We start from the raw sequence: 25,938 nt of genomic DNA, 5'->3' as shown, positions 1-25,938 counted from the left end.
TTATTTATTGAAATTTTTATTCTCATGACTAAAAATAATAGACTGTGTCTACAAAAATTAGATAAAACTATAACTTTAATATAAAATATATGCAATAACCATGACCTGAAAAATGACACTTCAATTTAGAAAGTTCTTAAGATAAGTGCTTGTCTTGATACATTAGTTGAATTATTTGATTTTGGAGCAGAGGGGAGAGCTAGCGTATAAAGTCCCTGGCAAAAGAAAAGCGTCGACTTCTATGCAATTTCATCTTTATTTCATCCATTTCTTAACTGGTGGGTCAAATTTTTTTTTTTGGCAACGCCTTAGCTGTTCATTTTTTATGTCTCCTTATGATAATTATTTTGTTCATATTCTGCCATCTTTGCATTGAGTTAACATCAAAGTAAAAAAAGGAAAGTGCGAGAGGCGGCTGAGAATCCAAAGTGAATGCAAGCTGCATGCAGGTCTATACACAATAATGTACATTGTTGCACGTACATTGGAGCGTGGAGGCAGACAATAATGCAAGCTGTGCATGCAGGTCAATCCACAAAAGTACAAAGTGCGTGCAACAATGTACCCAATGCAACAACCTTGGCCGTCGATGAGCTAGCAGAGGGCGCGCACAGCAGTACCGCCAAGAATCTGCTAATAAGCAGGACGAAGCGTCGAGGTGAGTCCAAGACGACGAAGAAGAAAGGCGGCGTCATCATGGAGGTGCATGTCGCGGTGGTGTGCTCCGTAGTGGGCTTCCTCGGCTTCGTTGTCCTCATCCTCGGAGTCGCCGGAGAGGCCGCCACGGCGAAGGCCCTCGCCGGGACCTCGTATGATATCTACGGAACTACAAAATGCCAGTACCGGGCTACGGCAGCGCTGGGCTGTGGCATCGTCGCGGCGCTGCTGGTGATTACGGCTCAGGTCGGGGTCACCGCCGCTGGCCTCTGCTGCGGGTGCTGCCAGACATGGGAGGTACCAAAGCAGGCAAGGCGCATCGTTGGCATGGTCCTCGCCGCCGTCTCATGGTACGCATATTAACTACACAAAATTTCAGTGTTTTGCGCATGCGTATGTTTTAGCGAAACAGTGATTAATTATATAAATATACACTAGCATATATAGGCCCCGCGTTGAGGGCTGCTTCAGCTCTTCAGCTTCATAAAATTTGATGGAGTTGATGAAGTGGAGGTCATTAGAAGCTTCAATAAATTGTGAAGTTGAAGTTATAAACTTTTAGAAGTTATTTAGATAAGTTATTTTATTTCTTATTTAGATTAAAAATATTTTTAAACCGTTCAAATTTATATTATACAAAACAACTTCATGCTAAAGCTAGACTTCGGAGCAGTCTCGAGCATCTCCATAGTCTATGCTAACTCTACGATCCTGAAGACTAGAGGGGAGGAGTCGGCGGCGGCGGTGACGGTGGAGTAGGGGAGAGGTTAATGACGGCGGCGCGAGTGAGCGGAAGGGGGACGACAAGGACACAGGAGAGGGGGAGAGTGGAGAGGAGGCCGGGGGCGGCGAGGGAGAAGAGGAATGAGGAATGAAAGATAATCTAAAAATATTGTCTATTGAATTTGAATGAATAATATATGTTATTCTACTATTTAAACCCTTGGTTTCGATGATGTGTCATGATTGAGCACAATTTGTTTTGGTGCATACCATGGATGTTATGTGTATGGTAGTGACTTGGTTGGATGGGTCTTACGAAGTTTGAATTGGTAATTTATATAGTGATGTAGATGAGAAATTTTCAATTAATAGATAACCGTTATTTTTCCAATATTTCTATGCATTTGTCGAGTCATAAAAAGGTGAGGGTTTTTTCGCATATATATTTTTCGTTAAGGGCTAGCTTGACAACCTATTTTTTCAAGCGATTTCCATTTCCTCACTAAAACTGCTACATACGTATATATCTCAGGATCACTGTGATTCTAGTGGTGGCACTGTTTATCGCGGGCGCGGCGCTTAACGCGGATCAAGAGAGACAGCCCAACGCCGACGGTGAATGCTACGTCGACCCAGGCAGCCCACTGTTCGCGGCTGCGACAGTCCTGTCTGTCGCCGCCACAGTCATGCAGATCGCGTCCTACATCCTGCTCCAGGTCACCACGCCCACAGCAAGGTCCACCAAGCCTGAGCTCGCGACGCAGCAGCCGGAGTTAGCCATGGCGCAGCCGGCGGTACAGCCGGCGCCGCAGCAGAATGCAGAGGAGGTGGTCGCAGTCGATGGCCAGCCGCCGCCTTCAGCTCCTGCAGTGTCGTCACATGCCACAGAACCTGCATCCCAAGTTTAAATTTTGGACCATATGAAAGGACGTTTAATTTGCTTCAGGCGTTAATTCATAATAACATCGCGGTGCCAACTTTTACATTTTGTGCGATTTGGTTTGTTTCTTCAAAATCAGTCCGGATCTATGTATGGTGTTCGATATAGGATACTACTTTGGTGTTCGGATCTTATAATAAATGTTATTCCCTGCAATTTTTTTATTTATTACGTTTTATTTTAGAAATAAACTAGCGGACAATAAATATTAGATGGACGTCTGTCTTATGCCTGAAGCAACCATATATGCATATACACTTTCTATAAACTTAAGTGCATACACTCTGAACTCTGAAAGGCCGAATCAACACATCTGAAAATTAATAAAGATTAGAACATGGGGCGCCTTACAGGCGCCCTACCTATCGGGAAAATACAACATTTCATCATGATTTAAAAAATAATGCACAAAATACTATTGTTTACCATAAGTAATTTAATAATGTACAATCGGTGAAACGTCATACAGTTTACAACAAAAGATTTAAAATATCAACAAGCATTATACATATTTTCGTAATTACATAGGAGAGCTACCAATGCATTAGAAAATCCAAATAAATATTTGATTATGTCTATATTGTCACTGACTTTATATTAATCACCGCTTTCCGAAACGGTCGTTGGATGTTGGATGCTGAAAGACCAGCGGTCATGTAGAAAGAACCAACTATTTGTGACGTCGGATGCTGAAAGAACAGTGTTCATGCTGAAAGAATGGTGGTCCCAGGGGAGATAAATAGACCACCCGGTACAAGATTTTAAACAAATGATAGCGAAAGATAAATTCATTTTTAACATTTTTCTCTGTAAGTCTGCGTTATTACCATAGCTGGTAATCAAGTTGTACAATTTAAAGAAAAAGATAGCAATTCCTACAAATTTAACCAAAAAAGAATATGAACAAATTACTAAATAAATCACTATAACGCAAAGCAACCATAGCATACTAAAGATGGAAAAGTACATTCTTACCATTTCTCCAGCCGACAGGTTGACAACCGTGGTCAAAAAAAGCGAGAAGCATGTTCTGTAAAAGCTGCATCAATTACAAAGTCCTTGCCAAGTTTACACATGTAGAAATTCTAATCTCTACGCTGTCTCATACGCTGAAGCCTATCTTTACATATTGCATCATCTGTAACTCAAGGGAGATGTTAAAGGTAAAATACGAAATATGATGTGGATTACAATAAACAATGCCATTAAAAAGAAAATATAACTTGAGCACAAATCTAGCCTTGTCATTAATATAGTTTTTTCATGTAAACCAACTACGTAAAGCATACCATTTCAATTATGCACACGTGCATAAGACATAGCTTTTACTTCTAACATATGGCAGCTCTCCGGTCTTGTTTAGGAAATGAGGAAATATTCAGTGTTTTCCTACCTCCATTCCAAATTGCAAATATATATATATCTAGGTGCATAGCAAGATCTGTGTATCTAAAACAAGCTAAAACAATTTATAATTTGGAAGGCATGGAGTAGAATATTAAAGAAAATATTTCAGTAATCAACTTGTACCATCAGAAAATCCCAGGAGTTAGGAGAAACTCAATAGCAAACAGATTGCAAGAGCCACATAAAGGAAAACTTAGTATGTAAGACAGTTTTGGTAATATAGAAGGAACCTCAATACAATATATCCTAAAAAGTCATTCATAAGTTTGAAAGACATAAGATAGTCATAATATGCAAAAAACACATTAGAGAAAGAATTCATTGGATACTACATATATTATTTTCTGTAACCACTGCTTAATGCAAAAGCTGAACTTCAACATGGTTGGTGGTTAACTAAAATGATGAATCCAAGTTTTTTTATGTACCTTACAATTTATACAAAAATAAGATGATTAAGGAATAACACCGCTTAAGAAGAAAACATTATTAAGTCTGAACAACCACCTACACTTCCCATATATCCAAACTGGTGTGTTTCATGTGAAAGAAAAAGTCACATAAATGGTCTTAAGTACATGCAAGCAAATGTAGTAGTTAACAAAAGGAAAACCTGAAGATCCCTAGGAACTTCAACTAACTCTATCACAAAATCTTCTTTCCTAATGGTTTGCAGTGCAACATGCCCCATCCACATTAATGTGTATACGAAATTAGACCATCAGGTAGTTACTTGGTAGTCCAAATAATTGGATGTGCCAAACCCAAAAACAATCTAGGCCAAATAATGAAAACAATGGATTTAACTGACTCTTGTGTTAAGCAAGAACGATAGTTAAATAAAGGAACACTTGTGCTCCTAAAAGTACAGTATAAGTACTCTGCGAATATCAATAAGTCAAGTCCTTTGGATGGCCCAACTGTAAGATAATAATAAGATTCACCTACAATATAACCATCAATAGGGTCAGAAACAGGGGAAGCACATATAGCACTTCACATGAGACATCAATTCTAGACACCAGAACAAAATTTGCAGCTCTATCATTGCAGGGATGTGAAGCAAATCATCGAATAAATTATAAGAAATATCATAACAATGTCTGCCAGAATGGAAATCTTGGTCTCAAGAATGGTACTATCACACCAATTAAACTACCAGAAATGTCATAGCTTTAACCCTATACAGCGTGGATATTTTTGGACAGGTTAGTTTGTAGTCATAGGCTTTTCTTGACATCCCAAACCCTGCATATTTAGGTATTGACATCCCAAACCTTGCATATTCAGCTTGTAATCATACCTAAGTAAATGGATCCTTAATGTCATCACGCTCAATGATGCTCTCCTGTATAAAAAGAAATATATGCAAAAATCAGATGTGCAATAGATGTGGAACTATCCTGTTGCAGAATATAAGTATCAAACAACGACTAACTGGGTTAATCAAGTAGACATCAACATATGGTTTATATCCTGGGACTCCCTCCATATAGAACTTAACTAAGGAAAGAAACCAAAGAGTGCAAACCGTGTAAGTTATTGATAGACCACTACCAAAGACGCCTAGATGCTTGTTGGACTGAAGGTTCTCTGATTGAAGAAGCAAACAATTTAAAATACCTTAATTTTGGAATACACAATCAACATCGCCAACAATTAGTGATTTCGACAACAAAAACACAAGGCTATTTAAATTGCTAATTTGCTATCATTTTCTAAGACAATAGAATCTACAAACAGCAACGGCTAATATGCAAGCAGTCATTAGGTGAAAGCGTGCAAGCAGCTCACTTGGTTCGTTAGATCTAGATCCAACCGTATGTGTAATCATGGTTTGTTAGGGGCTTTTTATAAAGTTACACGAGGTGGTGGTGGGATGATTTAAATGTTAAATATAGCATACGGTTAGATCTAGATCTAACGGATCAAAATACCTGCTTGGACGCTTGCACATAATAGCTGCTTGCATATTAGTCGTTGCCTCTACAAACAACACACATTATCATATTGCTTAACTCACAGGACAGGGCAGCACGACAGTTGAGCAGAGGGTGGCATGGTTCAATGCTTTGCCGAGGGAGGTGGTGGCATACCTGTGCGAGGGACAACGGTGACGCCAAGGCCTAGGAGGAGGTGACTGAAAGGGAAATGTGCCCTTAGGCCATTTCTAAGTATTTTGGTGATTGAGTGCCAACACAAGTGCTTAAATGTGAATTTATGCTCATGGATAGACAAAGTGCAAATCAAGAGTAAAGGTATGTTTCTAAGCCTTGGTACATTGGTTTTGTGTACTAATATACTTGTCTAAGTGTTAGAAACAGAAAGAAGAAGAAAAGAAAAGAGATAAAAAAGGCTTGGCTGGGTACAGCCAAGACTCAACTCGGTCTGGCACACCGGACTGTCCGGTGGTGCACCGGACAGTGTCCGGTGCGCCAGACTGACTCGGCGCGAAGTGGCCGCTCTCGGGAATTCGCCGACGGCGTACGGCTAAAATTCACCGGACTGTCCGGTGTGCACCGGACTGTCCGGTGAGCCAACGGTCGGCCGCGCGATCTGCGCGGGACACGTGGCCGAGCCAACGGTCGGAAGGGGGCACCGGACTGTCCGGTGTGCACCGGACATGTCCGGTGCACCAACGGCTCCCAAATCTGCAACGGTCGGCTTCGCTATTTAAGGAAGGAAATCGGGCACCGGACAGTGTCCGGTGTGCACCGGACTGTCCGGTGCACCCGACGACAGAAGGCAAGATTGGCCTTCCAGATTTGCTCTCAACGGCTCCTAGCTGCCTTGGGACTATAAAAGGGACCCCTAGGCGCATGGAGGAGTACACCAAGCAACCTTAGAGCATTCTTGATCATCCACACTCAGTCTTTTGCGCATTCGTTTGTCATTCTCAGTGATTCGAGCTCCGTTCTAGTGAGAACTTTGAGATAGTCTTTTGAGCTCGATTCTTTGCCGTGTGTGTGCGCATTTTGCTGTGGATTTGTGTGTGTTACTTCTCTCCCTTACTCCGTGCTTCTTTGTGAACTTCAAGTGTAAGGGCGAGAGACTCCAAGTTGTGGAGATTCCTCGCGAACGCGATAAGAAAAGAAAAGCATAACACTGTGGTATTCAAGTTGATCATTGGATCACTTGAGAGGAGTTGAGTGCAACTCTCGTCTGTTGGGACGCCACAACGTGGAGTAGGCAAGTGTTGTACTTGGCCGAACCACGGGATAAACCACTGTGTCTTCTCTGTGTTGAATTCCTTGTGGTTATCGTATTATACTAGATCTTCTCTCTAGCCACTTGGCATTAACTGTGCTAACGCTTAATCAAAGTTTTGTGGCTTAAGTTTTGAAGTTATTCAGGATCACCTATTCACCCCCCCCCTCTAGGTGCTCTCAATTGGTATCAGAGCCGTTCTCTTCAAGAAAGGGACTAACCGCCCGAAGAGATGGATCCTAAGGGCAAGGGGATGGTGATCAACGACAAGGAGAAGGAGACCTTCGTCAATGAGCCAAGGGATGACAAGTCCAACGACTCGGGCTCGGGTCACAGACGCAAAGATGGGAAGAAGAAGAAGACAAGACGCATCAAGGAGATCGTCTACTACGACAGCGATGAGTCTACTTCCTCCCAAAAGGACGACGACCACAACGAATACGAGAGAAAGAAACCGGTCAATTCGAACTTTTCTTTTGATTACTCTCGTATTCCTCAAAGTACTAATGCTCATTTATTATCTATTCCACTTGGTAAACCTCCTCATTTTGATGGAGAGGACTACGGATTTTGGAGTCACAAAATGCGTAGTCACTTGTTCTCTCTCCATCCTAGCATATGGGAGATTGTAGAAAGTGGAATGCACTTTGATAGTACGGATAGTCCCATGTTTATTAATGAACAGATTCATAAAAATGCACAAGCTACTACTGTGTTGCTAGCCTCTTTGTGCAGGGACGAGTACCATAAGGTGAGCGGCTTGGACAATGCCAAGCAGATCTGGGACACCCTCAAGATCTCTCATGAGGGGAATGATGTCACCTTGCTCACCAAGATGGAGTTGGTGGAGGGTGAGCTTGGACGGTTCGCAATGATAAGGGGCGAGGAGCCAACTCAAACATACAACCGGCTCAAGACCCTTATCAACAAAATAAGGAGCTACGGAAGCACGCGATGGACGGATCACGACGTCGTCCGCCTAATGCTAAGGTCCTTTACCGTTCTTGATCCTCATTTGGTGAACAATATTCGTGAAAATCCTAGGTACACCAAGATGTCGCCCGAAGAAGTTCTGGGGAAGTTCGTAAGCGGGCAAATGATGATCAAGGAGGCAAGATATGTGGACGACGCGTTGAACGGTCCTATTCATGAGCCTCAACCCATTGCTCTCAAGGCAACAAGGAGCAAGGAGGCGCTACCGAGCAAGGTGGCGCAAGTTGAGGCGGCCGGGCTCAATAATGAGGAGATGGCCCTCATCATTAAGCGCTTCAAGACGGCGCTTAAAGGTCGCAAGGGACAGCCAAGCAAGACCAAGACAAAGGAGAAGCGCTCGTGCTTCAAATGTGGTAAGATTGGTCATTTCATTGCTAACTGTCCCGATAATGAAAGTGACCAGGAAAAGGGGAACAAAAGGGAGAAGAAGAAGCATTACAAGAAGGCCAAGGGCGAGGCACATATAGGAAAGGAGTGGGATTCGGATTGCTCGTCCTCCGACTCCGACAATGAAGGACTCGCCGCCACCGCCTTCAACAAGTCATCCCTCTTCCCCAACGAGCGTCACACTTGCCTCATGGCAAGGGAGAAGAAAGTAAGCACTCATGATACTAGTACTTATGCTTCTTCAAGTGAGGATGAGTCTAGTGATGATGATGAGATAGATTATTCATGCTTATTCAAGGGATTAGATAGATCTAAAATTAATAAGATTAATGAGTTGATTGATGCTTTGAATGACAAGAATAGATTACTAGAAAAACAAGAGGATCTTTTATATGAGGAGCATGATAAATTTGTTAGTGCACAAAATTCTCTTGCTCTAGAAATTAAAAGGAATGAGATGCTCTCTAGTGAATTATCCACTTGTCATGAATCCATCTCTAAATTAAAAAGTGTTAATACTGATTTGAATGCTAAGTTAGAAGTAGCTAGTAAATCAACATCTTGTGTGGAAATTGTTGAAACTTGTAATAGGTGTAAAGATTTTGACATTGATGCTTGTAGTGAACACCTAGTTTCAATTTCCAAACTTAATGATGAATTGGCTAGTCTTAATGCTCAACTTAAGACTAGCAAAAGTGATTTTGATAAACTAAAATTTGCTAGGGATGCCTACACGATTGGTAGACACCCCTCAATTAAGGATGGGCTTGGCTTCAAGAGGGAAGCCAAGAACTTAACAAGCCATAAGGCTCCCATCTCCGCAAAGGAGAAAGGGAAGGCCCCTATGGCAAGTAGTGCTAAAAAGAACCATGCTTTTATGTACCATGATAGGAGACAAACTAGAAAGGCTTATAGGAGTTATAATGATGATTTTGATGCCATGTTTGCTTCTAGTTCTTCCTATGTGCATGATAGAAATGTTGGTAGGACAAATGTTGTTCATAATATGCCTAGAAGAAAGGTTGCTAATGTTCCTAGGAAAGTTAATGAACCTTCTACAATATATCATGCTTTGAATGCTTCTTTTGCTATTTGTAGAAAGGATAGGAAGATAATTGCTAGAAAATTAGGGGCAAGATGCAAGGGAGACAAAACTTGCATTTGGGTCCCTAAGGATATTTGTGCTAACCTTGCAGGACCAAACATGAGTTGGGTACCTAAGACCCAAGCCTAAATTTGCCTTGCAGGTTTATGCATCCGGGGGTTCAAGCTGGATTATTGACAGCGGATGCACAAACCATATGACGGGGGAGAAGAAGATGTTCACCTCCTACGTCAAAAACAAAGATTCCCAAGATTCAATAATATTCGGTGATGGGAATCAAGGCAAGGTAAAAGGGTTAGGTAAAATTGCAATCTCAAATGAGCACTCTATCTCTAATGTGTTTTTAGTAGAGTCTCTTGGATATAATTTGCTATCTGTGAGTCAATTATGCAATATGGGATATAACTGTTTGTTTACAAATGTAGATGTGTATGTCTTTAGAAGATGTGATGGTTCACTAGCTTTTAAGGGTGTACTAGACGGCAAGCTTTACCTAGTTGATTTTGCAAAAGAAGAGGCCGGTCTAGATGCATGCTTAATGGCTAAGACTAGCATGGGCTGGCTGTGGCATCGCCGCTTAGCACATGTGGGGATAAAGAACCTCCACAAGCTTCTAAAGGGAGAACATGTGATAGGTCTAACCAATGTTCATTTCGAAAAAGATAGACCTTGTGCAGCTTGTCAAACAGGGAAACAAGTGGGAGACTCTCATCACACCAAAAATGTGATGACAACATCAAGACCCCTGGAGCTGCTACATATGGACCTCTTCGGACCCGTCGCCTATCTGAGCATAGGAGGAAGTAAGTATGGTCTAGTTATTGTTGATGACTTTTCCCGCTTCACTTGGGTGTTCTTTTTGCAGGATAAGTCTGAAACCCAAGGGACCCTCAAGCGCTTCCTCAGGAGAGCTCAAAATGAGTTTGAACTCAAGGTGAAGAAGATAAGGAGCGACAACGGGTCCGAGTTCAAGAACTTTCAAGTGGAGGAGTTCCTTGAGGAGGAAGGGATCAATCACAAGTTCTCCGCTCCCTACACACCACAGCAAAATGGTGTGGTAGAGAGGAAGAACAGGACGCTAATCGATATGGCGAGGACTATGCTTGGAGAATTTAAGATCCCCGAGTGCTTTTGGTCGGAAGCCGTGAACACGGCTTGCCACGCCATCAACAGGGTCTACCTTCATCGCCTCCTCAAGAAGACTTCGTATGAGCTACTAACCGGTAACAAACCCAATGTATCTTACTTTCGTGTATTTGGGAGCAAGTGCTACATTCTAGTGAAGAAGGCTAGAAATTCTAAATTTGCTCCCAAAGCTGTAGAAGGGTTTTTGTTAGGTTATGACTCAAATACAAAGGCATATAGAGTCTTCAACAAATCATCGGGTTTGGTTGAAGTCACTAGCGACGTTGTATTTGATGAGACTAATGGCTCTCCAAGAGAGCAAGTTGTTGATTGTGATGATGTAGATGAAGAAGATGTTCCGACGGCCGCTATACGAACCATGGCGATTGGAGAAGTGCAGCCACAGGAACAAGATGAACGAGATCAACCTTCTTCCTCAACAACGGTGCATCCCCCACCTCAAGATGATGAACAGGTTCATCAAAAGGAGGCGTGTGATCAAGGGGGAGCACAAGATGTTCACGTGATGGAGGAAGAAGCGCAACCGGCACCTCCAACCCAAATTCGAGCGATGATTCAAAGGGATCATCCCGTCGACCAAATTCTGGGTGACATTAGCAAGGGAGTAACTACTCGATCTCGATTAGTTAATTTTTGTGAGCATTACTCCTTTATCTCTTCTACTGAGCCTTTCAGGGTAGAGGAGGCCTTGCTAGATCCGGATTGGGTATTGGCCATGCAGGAGGAGCTCAACAACTTCAAGAGGAATGAAGTTTGGACACTGGTGCCTCGTCCTAAGCAAAATGTTGTGGGAACCAAGTGGGTGTTCCGCAACAAACAAGACGAGCACGGAGTGGTGACAAGGAACAAGGCTCGACTTGTGGCAAAAGGTTATGCCCAAGTCGCAGGTTTGGACTTTGAGGAGACTTTTGCTCCTGTGGCTAGGCTAGAGTCCATTCGTATCTTGCTAGCATATGCCGCTCACCATTCTTTCAGGTTGTACCAAATGGATGTGAAGAGCGCTTTCCTCAATGGGCCGATCAAGGAGGAGGTATACGTGGAGCAACCCCCTGGCTTCGAGGATGAACGGTACCCCGACCACGTGTGTAAGCTCTCTAAGGCGCTCTATGGACTTAAGCAAGCCCCAAGAGCATGGTATGAATGCCTTAGAGACTTTTTAATCGATAATGCTTTCAAGGTTGGGAAAGCCGATCCAACTCTTTTTACAAAGACATGTGATGGTGATTTGTTTGTGTGCCAAATTTATGTCGATGACATAATATTTGGTTCTACTAACCAAAAGTCTTGTGAAGAATTTAGCAGGGTAATGACGCAGAAATTCGAGATGTCAATGATGGGCGAGTTGAACTACTTCCTTGGGTTCCAAGTGAAGCAACTCAAGGACGGCACCTTCATCTCCCAAACGAAGTACACGCAAGATCTGCTAAAGCGGTTTGGGATGAAGGACGCCAAGCCCGCAAAGACTCCAATGGGAACCGACGGACACACCGATCTCAACAAAGGAGGTAAGTCCGTTGATCAAAAAGCATACCGGTCAATGATAGGGTCTTTACTTTATTTATGTGCTAGTAGACCGGATATTATGCTTAGCGTATGCATGTGTGCTAGATTTCAATCCGATCCTAAGGAGTGTCACTTAGTGGCGGTGAAGCGAATTCTTAGATATTTGGTTGCTACGCCTTGCTTCGGGCTCTGGTATCCAAAGGGGTCTACCTTTGACTTGGTTGGATACTCAGACTCCGACTATGCTGGATGTAAGGTCGATAGGAAGAGTACATCGGGGACGTGCCAATTCTTAGGAAGGTCCCTGGTGTCGTGGAACTCTAAGAAACAAACTTCCGTTGCCCTATCCACCGCTGAGGCCGAGTATGTTGCCGCAGGACAGTGTTGCGCGCAACTACTTTGGATGAGGCAAACCCTTCGGGACTTTGGCTACAATCTGAGCAAAGTCCCACTCCTATGTGATAATGAGAGTGCTATCCGCATGGCGGAAAATCCTGTTGAGCACAGCCGCACAAAGCACATAGACATCCGGCATCACTTTTTGAGAGACCACCAACAAAAGGGAGATATCGAAGTGTTTCATGTTAGCACCGAGAACCAGCTAGCCGATATCTTTACCAAGCCTCTAGATGAGAAGACATTTTGCAGGCTGCGTAGTGAGCTAAATGTCTTAGATTCGCGGAACTTGGATTGACTAGTAGCATACATGTGTTTATGCCTTTGATCATGTTCATTCTGCACTTTGTTGCTTATTGTGGTGCTCAAGTTGTACAAACATCCCCTGGACCTCACAAGTCCTTGTGTAAGTGATGCACATATTTAGGGGGAGTTGTGTTACAACTTGACCCTTTGAGACTAACCATATGCTTGAGTTTGCTTGATTTAGTCTCGAAGGAGAATTGAAAGGGAAAAGGTGGACTTGGACCATGAAAGACTTCCACTGCACTCCGATGAGAGGGTAACCTATTCCAAGTTCATCTCATGAACTCTTATTGCCATCTGCTCTTAATTGAAGATTTTGGTGAGGCAATGGGGTTATCGGGCCAAGATTGATCCCGTTTTGGTGCTTGATGCCAAAGGGGGAGAAAATAAAGGCCAAAGCAATAAATGGATCAGCTACCACTTGAGAAATATTGAAAATAGTAGATTAGAGCTTTTGGTTTGTCAAAACTCTTTTATTGTCTTTTATGTCAAAAGTTGGCCTCTTGTGGGGAGAAGTGTTGATTATGGGAAAAAGGGAGAGTTTTTGAAATCCTTGATCAAATTTCTTTGGAAAACCTCTCTTTATGTCTCTACAAGTGGTTTTGACTTAGAGATAGGAATTTGAGTTTGATCTGCAAAAACAAACCAAGTGGCGGCAAAGGATGATCCATATATGCCAAAATTGAATCAAAATAAATTTGAGTTTTATTTGAAGTGATATTGCACTTGTTCTAGTTGCTTTATGTTGTGTTGGCATAAATCACCAAAAAGGGGGAGATTGAAAGGGAAATGTGCCCTTGGGCCATTTCTAAGTATTTTGGTGATTGAGTGCCAACACAAGTGCTTAAATGTGAATTTATGCTCATGGATAGACAAAGTGCAAATCAAGAGTAAAGGTATGTTTCTAAGCCTTGGTACATTGGTTTTGTGTACTAATATACTTGTCTAAGTGTTAGAAACAGAAAGAAGAAGAAAAGAAAAGAGATAAAAAAGGCTTGGCTGGGTACAGCCAAGACTCAGCTCAGTCTGGCACACCGGACTGTCCGGTGGTGCACCGGACAGTGTCCGGTGCGCCAGGCTGACTCGGCGCGAAGTGGCCGCTCTCGGGAATTCGCCGACGGCGTACGGCTAAAATTCACCGGACTGTCCGGTGTGCACCGGACTGTCCGGTGAGCCAACGGTAGGCCGGGCCAACGGTCGGCCGCGCGATCTGCGCGGGACACGTGGCCGAGCCAACGGTCGGAAGGGGGCACCGGACTGTCCGGTGAGCACCGGACATGTCCGGTGAGCACCGGACATGTCCGGTGCACCAACGGCTCCCAAATCTGCAACGGTCGGCTTCGCTATTTAAGGAAGGAAATCGGGCACCGGACAGTGTCCGGTGTGCACCGGACTGTCCGGTGCACCCGACGACAGAAGGCAAGATTGGCCTTCCAGATTTGCTCTCAACGGCTCCTAGCTGCCTTGGGACTATAAAAGGGACCCCTAGGCGCATGGAGGAGTACACCAAGCAACCTTAGAGCATTCTTGATCATCCACACTCAGTCTTTTGCGCATTCGTTTGTCATTCTCAGTGATTCGAGCTCCGTTCTAGTGAGAACTTTGAGATAGTCTTTTGAGCTCGATTCTTGGCCGTGTGTGTGCGCATTTTGCTATGGATTTGTGTGTGTTACTTCTCTCCCTTACTCCGTGCTTCTTTGTGAACTTCAAGTGTAAGGGCGAGAGACTCCAAGTTGTGGAGATTCCTCGCGAACGCGATAAGAAAAGAAAAGCATAACACTGTGGTATTCAAGTTGATCATTGGATCACTTGAGAAGAGTTGAGTGCAACTCTCGTCCATTGGGACGCCACAACGTGGAGTAGGCAAGTGTTGTACTTGGCCGAACCACGGGATAAACCACTGTGTCTTCTCTGTGTTGAATTCCTTGTGGTTATCGTATTATACAAGATCTTCTCTCTAGCCACTTGGCATTAACTGTGCTAACGCTTAATCAAAGTTTTGTGGCTTAAGTTTTGAAGTTATTCAGGATCACCTATTCACCCCCCCTCTAGGTGCTCTCAGTGACATGCACTGGAGTTGAGGGCAAGATAGTGCATTCGGACTGAGGTGGTGGAGCGCCTAAACCTTGAAGGAGGTGATGGAGGGACATAGGGATGGCAATCAGGTGGATAGTACGTGGATATATAGTTCGCAAACCCATACCCATGAGACAAAACGTTACACTCGGATTTAAGGGACAAAGCCGGGTGCATCTCATACATGCGCCAAAGAAGACAACATATATAATAACAGAGTGTATAGGACGGACTAAATCCATCATTGGCGCCAATAAGTCAACTGGGAGACGCCACTTTGATCAGATCAAATTCCTCGTTGTGTGGCTCCTCTTGAACCACATGTTCTTCTCCTGTGAGGGGGGTGTGAGACAGCAAGGGTGAGCTCACTCATGTTCATCGCTCAACAAGTTGTGGGGAATAATGTGGCATGAACTCACCAAAGGTGGGAGTTCATGTGATGTGTAAAGCTGATCAACAATAGGCGTGTAGGAAACGTGTGACGCCTAAGAGGGGGGTGAGTTAGGACTTCTAAAACTTTCGCTAAACTAGGCCACAAATAAATCCTTAGAGAAAAACCTATGCAAATAATCAAACTAGAATGTGCAAACTAGGTTTTGTCTAAGTGTTGCTATCTATACCACAATGTCTAAGTTTCAATCTACACTATATAAGATTGAATACAAGATTGAAACTTAAATGCTTAATATAAATACGTAAACTTAAAGAGCAAAGTAGAGAAGCAAACTCTCGTGGATGACGCTGGTATTTTTACCGAGGTATCAGGAACCGCGCAAGGTCTCGACTAATCCTCGTTGGTGCCCCTATGCAAAGGGAAGCCCACGCGAGGGCCAAGCACCTCGGTCGAGTAACTCCGTAGAGAGCCATGGGCCTTCTCCACGCGCAAGTGGTGCTCCGCTTCCGGCTCCTCTCGGACGCTCCCCGCCGTCTCCACTATCGAGCTTCCGGCCGAAACGCCGTGGGCCTCGTTCCCTCCGGTACACGGTGGCGGCCATGACACTAACACGGTTGTCACGGTCTCGCAAGACTCTTGCCCCACTCGGTACAATTACAACGGCCCGCGCAAAAGCTGAGGGGTTGTGTGGTTTGTCTAAACTCACTCAACTAACTAGGATTCACCTAGAGCAAGCGCTAATGCGGTCTAACTAACCTAAGCACTTCGCAAAGCACCTACGCTAATCACCGAGTGATTCTATTAAGCACTTGGGTGTTTGAGCACTTGCAAATGTCTACAATATGCCTTGGTATGTTGCTTGGGCTCCCACACCTCCAAATGGCCGGTTAGGTGAAGTATATATAGGCCCCAACTCAAATATAGTCGTTGGAAAGTAGTTCTGCAGCTTTCTGCGGCGCACCGGACTGTCCGGTGGTGCACCGTACATGCCACGTGTACTAGCCGTTAAAAGTAGCCGTTGGAGCTTCCTAAGATGGCGCACCGGACGGTCCGGTGTGCACCGGACAACCCGTGCTCACTTGTCGTATTTTGGCCATAACTTTTAACTACGAACTCCGATTTTGATGATCTTGTACTTTTTGGAAAGCTTATGAAATTCTCTACATCCCAGAGTTGAAGCCATACCAGTTTGAGAAAATTTGGCACACCGGACAATCCAGTGTGCACCGGGTATCCCATATGCCGCTCTTGTTTTTTAAGCAATTCTGACTTCGTATTGTGGGCATAACTTTTAGCTCCAAACTCCGATTTTGATGATCTTGGACTTTTTGGAAAGCTTATAAAATTATCTATATCTCAGAGTTGAAGCCATGTCAGTTTGAGTAGATTTGATGTTGTGAATCACTTCCAATTCAGTCAGCCCTTCCTCTCAACTTTGTCAAGTTCACTTTTGTTTTGCATCTTTGTATCTCACTTCTACTTCTTGATGTGTTGAACTCTTAGCATGTATAAAGTGTCTTCAATATGACTTTTTAATGTCTTATATGGGTATTATAATGTCTTCTTTGAGGTGTTGCATCCTCAGAGCCTCAGTCCAATCCACTTCGCATCCTGTGAACTACAATACACAAACACTTGGAAAATACATTAGTTCATAGGTTATGTTAATCATCAAACACCAAAATCTATTAATCCAAATGGCTCGGGTCCATTTTCCTTATAATCTCCCCCTTTTTGGTGATTGATGACAACACAACCAAAGCAAGCAAATATTACAAACATTTGAATATAAATATACAATCTACTTGCTAGAATGCATGTTTGTCCCCATAAAGTGAGATTATGGACTTAAGCCTCCCCTAACTCCATAATTCACTTACTTCCTATTTTAGACCAAAATGCAAAAACCACTTGAAAGATCAAAATTTTAATTTGGTGGTGTTTGGTGTCTGATAACATTTTCATTGCTTTGGTCCCTACAACTTCTCCCCCTTTGGCATCAACCACCGAAAAGGAAGACATTAAGAGCATATAGGAAGCAAATAAGACTTGCCCTCTCTAAAGAATTATCAATTAATATCAATAGAAGCACTAAAAGATTACTCCCCCTAAATGAGTGTTCTCCTTTAGAAAGATTTTTCTCCCCCTTTAGAGAGGAAGAAAAACTCCCACTGACAGAGATCTTCTACTTAGGAAAAAGCATGTGAGAAATAGAGGTGCAAGACATAATTTGAATAGACTAACTTCCCTTATGCATAGGTAACAAAATATGAGTTAATAGTATATGCATTTATAACAACATGGGAAGTATAAGATATGAAATATAGTCTAATCAAATATTGGAGAAGACATGTAAATGATACTTAATGTAGTCTCAAAGATACCAATCGAAAGTCAATGGCGGACCAATTGAAAACCAATGGCAGGCTTGTGAGACATGAAAGTTCTTGGAGATTTTGCAGTGGAAGTTTGTTGTCATTCTCCGGGGACTTCATTTTCCTTACAATGAGACTACCACATAAAAATAGACTTGAAAAGGTGTTAGTCTCAAAGTCTTAGATTATAGAGTAACCTCCCCCTGGATTTGTTCATACAAGTTTTGAATACTTGTAGGAGACATACGCTTTGATTTGATATCAAGAGGGGCAAATTATCTATAATCCGAACTTTGGCACATATAAGTTAAATGATACAACTTGTAGAATATGAGTGTTTTACCTATAGCATTTAAAATTATTAATTGATGTATCATTTACTATGGAGTGATAAAGAAGCTATGTGCCGTGCTTAAATACACATTTTAAACCATGTAGGTTTGCTTAAGTGTATGAATTGAAAACAAGCAGTCCTACCATGTGATTTACCTAGTATGCATGCGTTTAAGCAAAAGTAAGTACAAATTGTAATACTAGGCATGAGAGGTAAAACTAGATACAAGAAAAAATAGATACGCATATCTAAAAATAAGGAATGCAATAAATCTAGTTACCTTAGTCATGGGTGGGGAAATTTGGGTCCAAAATATTCACTAATCCACTTGGCAATAAATTTGATCCAATATGATGTATCCCATGATATACATCCCAAATTTGCCAAGTCACCAAATTTCCCGTATGACCTTCGGTCCGCTCACTACCCTTTCGGGATCCAAACCTTCTTGGTGCTTTTCATGGTTGAAATTATTTCCTTTGGCACCCAGATGCGTTTGACCCCCTTTCCTTTGTTAGCTTGCTTGTTGGCCTTGATTGCTATCACCTTTCCATTCTTTTTCTTCTTGATCAAATATGGTGTAGCAGCCTTTTTGTCCACCTTTTTGATGTAGGTGTTGGAGATTTTGCTTGATGGCTTTTGCTTGAGCTTTTGCCTTTGCTTATCCCCGGTCATCGCCTTGCATTGGAAAGACTTGTGGCCCTCCTTGTGGCATAATCTACAAATCACATTTTCACCCTCCATAGGCTTGTTCACTCCCACAGTGGTGTTATCCTATGGAGGTCGGATTTGTTTGGCTTTGCCTTTCTTGTTATACAAGGCTTTTCCAAGGCGAGCCACTTCTTGCTTTAATTGCTCATTTTCCTTTGCAATCTTGTCAGAACAGGTTTCTATAATAACATTCTTAACAAGAACTTGATTGCAGGGGTTAGAATTATCAATTAAATCAAAGCAGGAAGTAGAAGCATCTTTCTTAATAATTTTAGGTATTTCAATCAAAGATACTTCTGGGGTGCTACCAATGTTTTCTAGCTTAGTAGTTAGCTCATTGTTGTGTATGCTAAGAATTTCCATTTTCCCTAGCAAATTTTCAATAGCTTCTTGAGAGCTAGCTAACTTAGCCTTAAGTTTTTCATTCTTTTTAATAAGGCCATCATCAGTAGTAGTGGATGGAGCACTAGACTCTAATAGCTCAATTTTAGTTGATAGCTCACTATTTAAATTTGCAAAAGTTTCAAATTTTTCTAACAAACCTTTTTAATCATTTTGGGAGCTAATCAACTTATTTTTCAAAGTTTTAAGTTGAGCTTTTTGCTTAGTGCAAACATCCTGAAAAAATTTAACTGCTTCTGCAAGCTCATCTACGGAGGGCTTTCCCTCACCTTCATCATCACTACTACTTTCATCACTAGAGGATGGAATGCTTTTGTTACCTCTTGCCATAAGGCATTTGTGTGATGACCGTGATGAGGACCGATGGCTGTGCGTCCTTGGAGGTTCATCATCACTTGAAGAATCATCCCAAGTTCTGACACTTGTTAGCGCCTTGCCTTTGCTCCTCTCCTTTTTGGGTTCGGCCATAGTTGGACAGTTGTCCCTGAAGTGGCCCTTCTCCCCGCATGCGAAGCACCCTCTCTTTCTTTGCTTTTTCCTGTCAATGTTAAAGAGAAGATCTTCGACCTGCAGGGGCACACCCATTAGATTAATCTTGCGGATCATCCCTATTACCTTTCCGACGCGTCGGATTGTTTTTTCGTCCTCGGAGGATGATATGCACGGTTGATTATCTTCATTATCATCACTTTCTTCTTCTTCCTCTTCTTCACTTGAGGAACTTGGAGTGGGAGCCTTCTTTTCACCCTTCCTTCCATCACATGCAAAAGCAAATGGCCTTGAGGAAGTTGGCTCCTCTCCCCGACACATTTTTCGCGACATCTCAAAAGCCACGATTTTCCCAATCACAATGGTCGGGGTCATGGTACTCAAGTCCTCCATGTTGTGAAGGATGGTGATGATGCTCCCATATCTTCGTTGTGGTAGCAGGGAGATAATCTTCCTTACAATGTCCGCATCACCTAGCTTATTTATGCCAATAGAGTTGAGCTCATTGATGATTAGATTTAAACGAGAATACATGTCTCTAACAAGCTCATCATCTCTCATAGCAAAAGAATTATACTCATTTAAGACTAGGCAATGTTTTTGCTCACGGACATTTGATGTGCCGTCATGGAGCTCATGCAATTTTAGCCAAATCTCATTAGCAATTTTCAAGGTAAATACTTGATTAAAAATATCCATGCTAAGAGATTCATACAACCAATTTTTGGCTCTAGCATTTAAATGAATTTCTTTTTCCTCACTTGTGGTGGGTTTCTTGGGATTCTTGGGGGGGTTTCATCTCGTCATGAGTGACTCGCCAAACACCTAGATCAACGGCCTCTAGGTAACAAGCCATTCTAGCACTAAAATATGGGAAGTTAGTGCCGTCGAAGTGTGGTGGCCTATGGGTATCCATCCCTTCCTCTAAAAAGCGTCGACTCTTGTCGGGGACCATAATTAAGGGTACCCCCAACACTCTTAAACTCGGCTGGTAATCACCATCAGCACAAGCTGCAAAGCCTGATGGGCGCAATTTAGGTCAAGGCTCTGTCCACTCAAGGGACGCGATCTCACCTCACTCGAGCCCAGCCTCGGGCAGGAACAGTAGACCCAGGCGGATTCACAGCTCGCCCGAGGGCCTCCTCAAGCAACGGGCGCACCCTCGACTCGCCCGAGGCCCAGCTCGGGCAGGCTTCGCAGTGAAGCAACCTTGGCCACATCGCCTCGCCAACCGACCGTATCGCAGAAGCATTCAATGCAAGGATCGCCTGACACCTTATCCCGACGCACGTTCCTCAGTCGGCAGGGCCGAAGTGACCGCAGTCACTTCACCCCTCCACTGACTGACCTGACAGGAAAACAGCGCCGCCTACCCCTCTCCGACTGTCGTGCCACCCTCCAGGGTGAGGCTGACAGCACCTGAGTCCGGCCTCAAGCGCCACAGGAAGCTCCACCTCGCCCGAACCCAGGGCTCGACCTCGACCTTGGCCTCGGAAGATGGACTCCGCCTCGCCCGACCCCAGGGCTCGGCCTCGACCTCGGCCTCGGAAGGTGGTCTCCGCCTCGCCCGACCCCAGGGCTCGGCCTCAACCTCGACTTCGGAGGAGTCTCCGCCTCGCCCGACCTTGGGCTTGGCCCGACCACGCCACAGGGGGGACCATCATTACCCTAACCCTAGCTAGGTCAGGCTATGGGGAACAAGACCGGCGTCCCATCTGGCTCGCCCCGGTAAACAAGTAATGATGGCACCCCACGTGCGCCCATGACGACGGCGGTTCTCAGCCCCCTACGGAAGCAAGGAGACGTCAGCAAGGTCCCGGCAACCCCGACAGCTGTGCTTCTACAGGGCTCAAGCGCTCCTCCGACGGCCACGACATCGCATGCACAGGGCTGTAGCGCCTCTCCGACAGCCACGTTGGCATGTACATAGGGCTCTGGCTCCTCTCTGCCGGACATGTTAGCATATTGCTACACCCCCATTGTACACCTGGACCCTCTCCTTACATCTATAAAAGGAAGGTCCAGGGCCCTCATATGAGAGGGTGGTCGCGCGGGACTCTCTCCCTCGCGAACGCTTGTAACCCCCTACTGCAAGCGCATCCACTCTGGCGCAGGACAACACGAAGCCGCGGTTCCCCCCCTTTGTGTTCCGTCTCGCGCCAACCCATCTAGGCTGGGGCACGCAGCGATAATTTACTCGTCGGTCCAGGGACCCCCCGGGGTCGAAACGCCGACAGTTGGCGCGCCAGGTAGGGGCCTGCTGCGTGTTGACGAACAACTTCCCGTCAAGTTCCAGATGGGTAGTCTCCAGCAACCTCTTCAGCCCGAGACGCTACTCCGTTCCGGGAGTCTCGAGTTCATGTCCCTCAACGGCAGCTACGACATGGTACTCCTTCCTCCGCCACGCGCCAGCGACAACGACGGCCATCAGCCCGCCCGGCGGCGGCGGACTCAGCAACGTCTTCCCTCCATGGCGGAAGAGCAACATCCGGGTTTGTCCCGTCGCCTTCCTTGCCACAGGAGAAGGAGGCGGGGCAACCATGGCCAAGCAGGAGGCGGCACCTCGTCGGCTGTTGAGCGAGTCGACGACGCTGGCGCCCCAGCGGGGGACACGTCGGGCGTTGACCTCGCGCTAGAGACGGAGACGAGCGCCGTTTCCCCGCAACACGCCAACCCCAAGCGGACAGATGACGCCAGCACGCTCGCGAAGGACTTGCTGGGCGTTAGCCTCGTACCTGAGATAACGGTGCGGTCCATCCCCGACGCGACTTCGTCACCATCCATCGATCGAGAGGCCGTCTCAACCTACGGGCCCTCGGGTTCCGAGGAAGAAGACGAGCCCGACTCTGGTTGGGATTTCTCCGGGCTCGGTAATCCTGGTGCCATGCGAGACTTTATGACCGCATGTGACTACTACCTCTCCGATTGCTCCGATGATGGCCACAGCCTTGACGACGAGGGTTGTGGCCCAAGTCACGAATGTTTCCACGTCGATCTAGGGGGTCTCGTCGAAGGCAACCACCTTGGTATGCCGGAGGACGACGATCCCCCTAGGCCTGCGCCTCGCGTTGACATCCTACGAGAGCTAGCTGTGGTCCCAGTCCCTGCGGGGGGTCAGGACACACAGCTCTAGCAAATCCGCGAGATGCAGGCCAAGCTCGACGAGGAAGCAGGACAACTTGTGCAGCTCCGGCAAAACATCGGGCAGGAGTGGGCAGGCCGAGCACTAGCCGGAGAAGCGCGTCATCTAGCCCAGGACGTCCAGCACCGCATCGCTGACGATGTCAGGGTAAGGCTGCCCCCGGCTTCCAGTGGGGTTGGCCAGAACCTGGCTGCAGCGGCAATACTACTCCGAGCGATGCCGGAGCCATCCACCACCGAGGGGCGGCGTATCCAGGGAGAACTCAAGAATCTCCTGGAGGATGCCGCGGTCCGACGGGACGAGAGCTCTGCCTCCCAAAGGCAAGGGTACCCCCGGAGCATCGCGCCGTGACTTCCTGATTCATGCGGGAAGCCTCAGTCCACACCGGGCGCACGCGGGACGCGACACCTGCAGCCCTGGGTCACCTTGGCAACGAGCACCACCATCGCGACCGTCGATCCTGCCTCGACGAGAAGGTGCGCCGAGGCTACCACCCCAGGCGTGGGGTACGCTACGACAGTGGGGAGGATCGGAGCCCCTCGCCCGAACCGCCTGGTCCGCAAGCCTTTAGCCGGGCCATATGACGGGCGCCGTTCCCGACCCGGTTCCGAGCCCCGACTACCATCACCAAGTACTTGGGGGAAACAAGGCCGGAAATGTGGCTTGCGGACTACTGGCTGGCCTGCCAGCTGGGTGGAACAGACGATGACAACCTCATCATCCGTAACCTCCCCCTGTTCCTCTCCGACGCCGCCCGGGCCTGGCTGGAGCATCTGCCTCCTGCGCAGATCTCCAGCTGGGACGACCTGGTCAAAGCCTTCGCTGGAAACTTCCAGGGCACATACGTGCGCCCTGGGAACTCCTCGGATCTCCGAAGCTGCCGCAAGCAGCCAGGAGAATCCCTGCGGGACTACATCCGGCGATTTTTGAAGCAGCGCACCGAGCTGCCCAACATCACCAACTCAGATGTCATCGGCGCGTTCCTCGCCGGCACCACTTGCCGTGACCTGGTGAGCAAGCTGGGTCGCAAGACTCCCACCAGGGCGAGCGAGCTGATGGACATCGCCACCAAGTTCGCCTTTGGTCAGGAGGCGGTCGAGGCCATCTTCCGGAAGGACAAGCAGCGTCAGGGACGCCAACAGGAGGACGTCCCCGAGGCGTCCGCTCAGCGTGGCACGAAGAAGAAGGCCAAGAAGAAGTCGCAAGCGAAACGCGACACCACCGACGCAGATCTTGTCGCCACCACCGAGCACAGGAACCCTCGGAAGCCTCCCGGAGGGGCCAACCTGTTCGACAAGATGCTCAAGGAGTCGTGCCCCTATCATCATGGTCCCATCAAGCACACCCTTGAGGAATGCGTCATGCTTCGGCACTACTTCCATAAGGCTGGGCCCCCGGTAGAAGGTGGCAGAGGCAACGACAACGACAAGAAGGAGGGCAACAAGGCAGAGGAGTTCCCCGAGGTCCACGACTGCTTCATGATCTACGGTGGGCAAGTGGTGAACGCCTCGGCTCGGCACCGCAAGCAGGAGCGCCGGGAGGTCTGCTCGGTGAAGGTGGCGGCGCCAGTCTACCTAGACTAGCCCGACAAGCCCATCACCTTCGACCAAGGAGACCACCCCGACCGTGTGCCGAGCCCAGGAAAGTACCAGCTCGTTGTCGACCTCGTCATCGGCAACGTCAGGCTCACCAAGGTCCTCATGGACGGAGGCAGCAGCCTCAACATCATCTACGCCGAGACCCTCGGGCTCTTGCAGATCGATCTGTCCACGATCCGGGCCGGTGCGGCGCCCTTTCACGGGATCATCCCTGGGAAGCGCGTCCAGCCCCTTGGACAACTCGATCTACCCGTCTGCTTCAGGACTCCCTCCAACTTCCAAAAGAAAACCCTCATGTTCGAGGTGGTCGGGTTCCGAGGAACCTACCACGCAGTGCTGGGGAGACCATGCTACGCCAAGTTCATGGCCGTCCCCAACTACACCTACCTCAAGCTCAAGATGCTGGGCCCCAATGGGGTCATCACCGTCGGATCCACGTACCGACACGCGTACGAATGCGACGTGGAGTTCGTGGAGTACGCTGAAGCCCTCGCCGAATCTGAGGCCCTCATCGCCGACCTGGAGTGCCTCTCCAAGGAGGTGCCAGATGCGAAGCGCCATGCCGGCAACTTCGAGCCAGCAGAGGCGGTTAAGTCCGTCCCCCTTGTCCCCAGCAACGACGCCTGCAAGCAAGTCCGGATCGGCTCCGAGCTCGACCCCAAATAGGAAGCAGTGCTCGTCGACTTTCTCCGCGCAAACGCCAAGGTGTTTGCATGGAGTCCCTCGGACATGCCTGGCATACCGAGGGATGTCGCCGAGCACCCGCTAGATATCCGAGCTGGAGCCCGACCCATGAAGCAGCCTCTGCGCCGATTCGACGAAGAAAAGCACAAAGTCATAGGCGAGGAGATCCACAAGCTGACGGCTGTGGGGTTCATCAAAGAGGTATTCCATCCCGAATGGTTAGCCAACCTTGTGTTTGTGAAAAAGAAAGGTGGGAAATGGAGGATGTGTGTAGACTACACTGGTCTAAACAAAGCATGTCCGAAGGTTCCCTACCCTCTGCCTCGCATCGATCAAATCGTGGATTCCACTGCTGGGTGCGAAACCCTGTCATTCCTCAATGCCTACTCAGGGTATCACCAAATCAGGATGAAAGAGTCTGACCAGCTCGCGACCTCTTTCATCACACCCTTTGGCATGTATTGCTATATTACTATGCCATTTGGTTTGAGGAATGCAGGCGCGACATACCAAAGGTGCATGAACCACGTGTTTGGAGAGCACATCGGCCGAACGGTCGAGGCTTACGTTGATGACATCGTAGTCAAGACGAGGAAAGCCTCTGACCTCCTCTCTGACCTTGAAACGACATTCAAGTGTCTCAAGGCGAAAGGCGTAAAACTCAATCCCGAGAAGTGTGTCTTCGGAGTCCCCCGAGGCATGCTCCTGGGGTTCATCGTCTCCGAGCGGGGCATCGAGGCCAACCAGGAGAAAATCGCGGCCGTCACCAACATGGGGCCTATCAAAGACTTGAAAGGAGTACAGAGGGTTATGGGATGCCTTGCGGCTCTGAGCCGCTTCATCTCGCGCCTCGGCGAAAGAGGCCTACCCTTGTACCGCCTCTTAAGGAAGACCGAGCGCTTCACTTGGACCCCCGAGGCCGAGGAAGCCCTCGGGAACTTAAAGGCGCTCCTTACAAGCGCG

The 25,938-nt window shown here is 46.6% G+C and overlaps 1 protein-coding gene across 1 annotated transcript; it reads left to right on the top strand.

Annotated features, from left to right (window-relative positions):
- Positions 1 to 468: 468 nt before the first annotated feature.
- On the top strand, positions 469 to 2,474 carry LOC100382791 (uncharacterized). The gene is made up of 2 exons (NM_001175495.1): positions 469 to 1,007; positions 1,913 to 2,474. The coding sequence occupies exons 1-2, from the start codon at positions 508 to 510 to the stop codon at positions 2,286 to 2,288; spliced, it is 876 nt and encodes a 291-aa protein (NP_001168966.1). The 5' UTR covers positions 469 to 507; the 3' UTR covers positions 2,289 to 2,474.
- The last annotated feature ends 23,464 nt before the right edge of the window (positions 2,475 to 25,938 follow it).

The sequence above is a fragment of the Zea mays genome, chromosome 1 (genome assembly GCF_902167145.1).
Source record: "Zea mays cultivar B73 chromosome 1, Zm-B73-REFERENCE-NAM-5.0, whole genome shotgun sequence".
Taxonomy (NCBI): domain Eukaryota; kingdom Viridiplantae; phylum Streptophyta; class Magnoliopsida; order Poales; family Poaceae; genus Zea; species Zea mays.
This window is presented reverse-complemented; position numbering and strand designations above follow the sequence as displayed.

Bases quoted from the DNA above. Each gene is read 5' to 3' on its own strand.
- LOC100382791 (NM_001175495.1), top strand. From the start codon at position 508: ATGCAAGCTGTGCATGCAGGTCAATCCACAAAAGTACAAAGTGCGTGC. The intron at 1,008-1,912 runs GTACGCATATTA...TATATATCTCAG, and splicing joins GTCCTCGCCGCCGTCTCATG to GATCACTGTGATTCTAGTGG.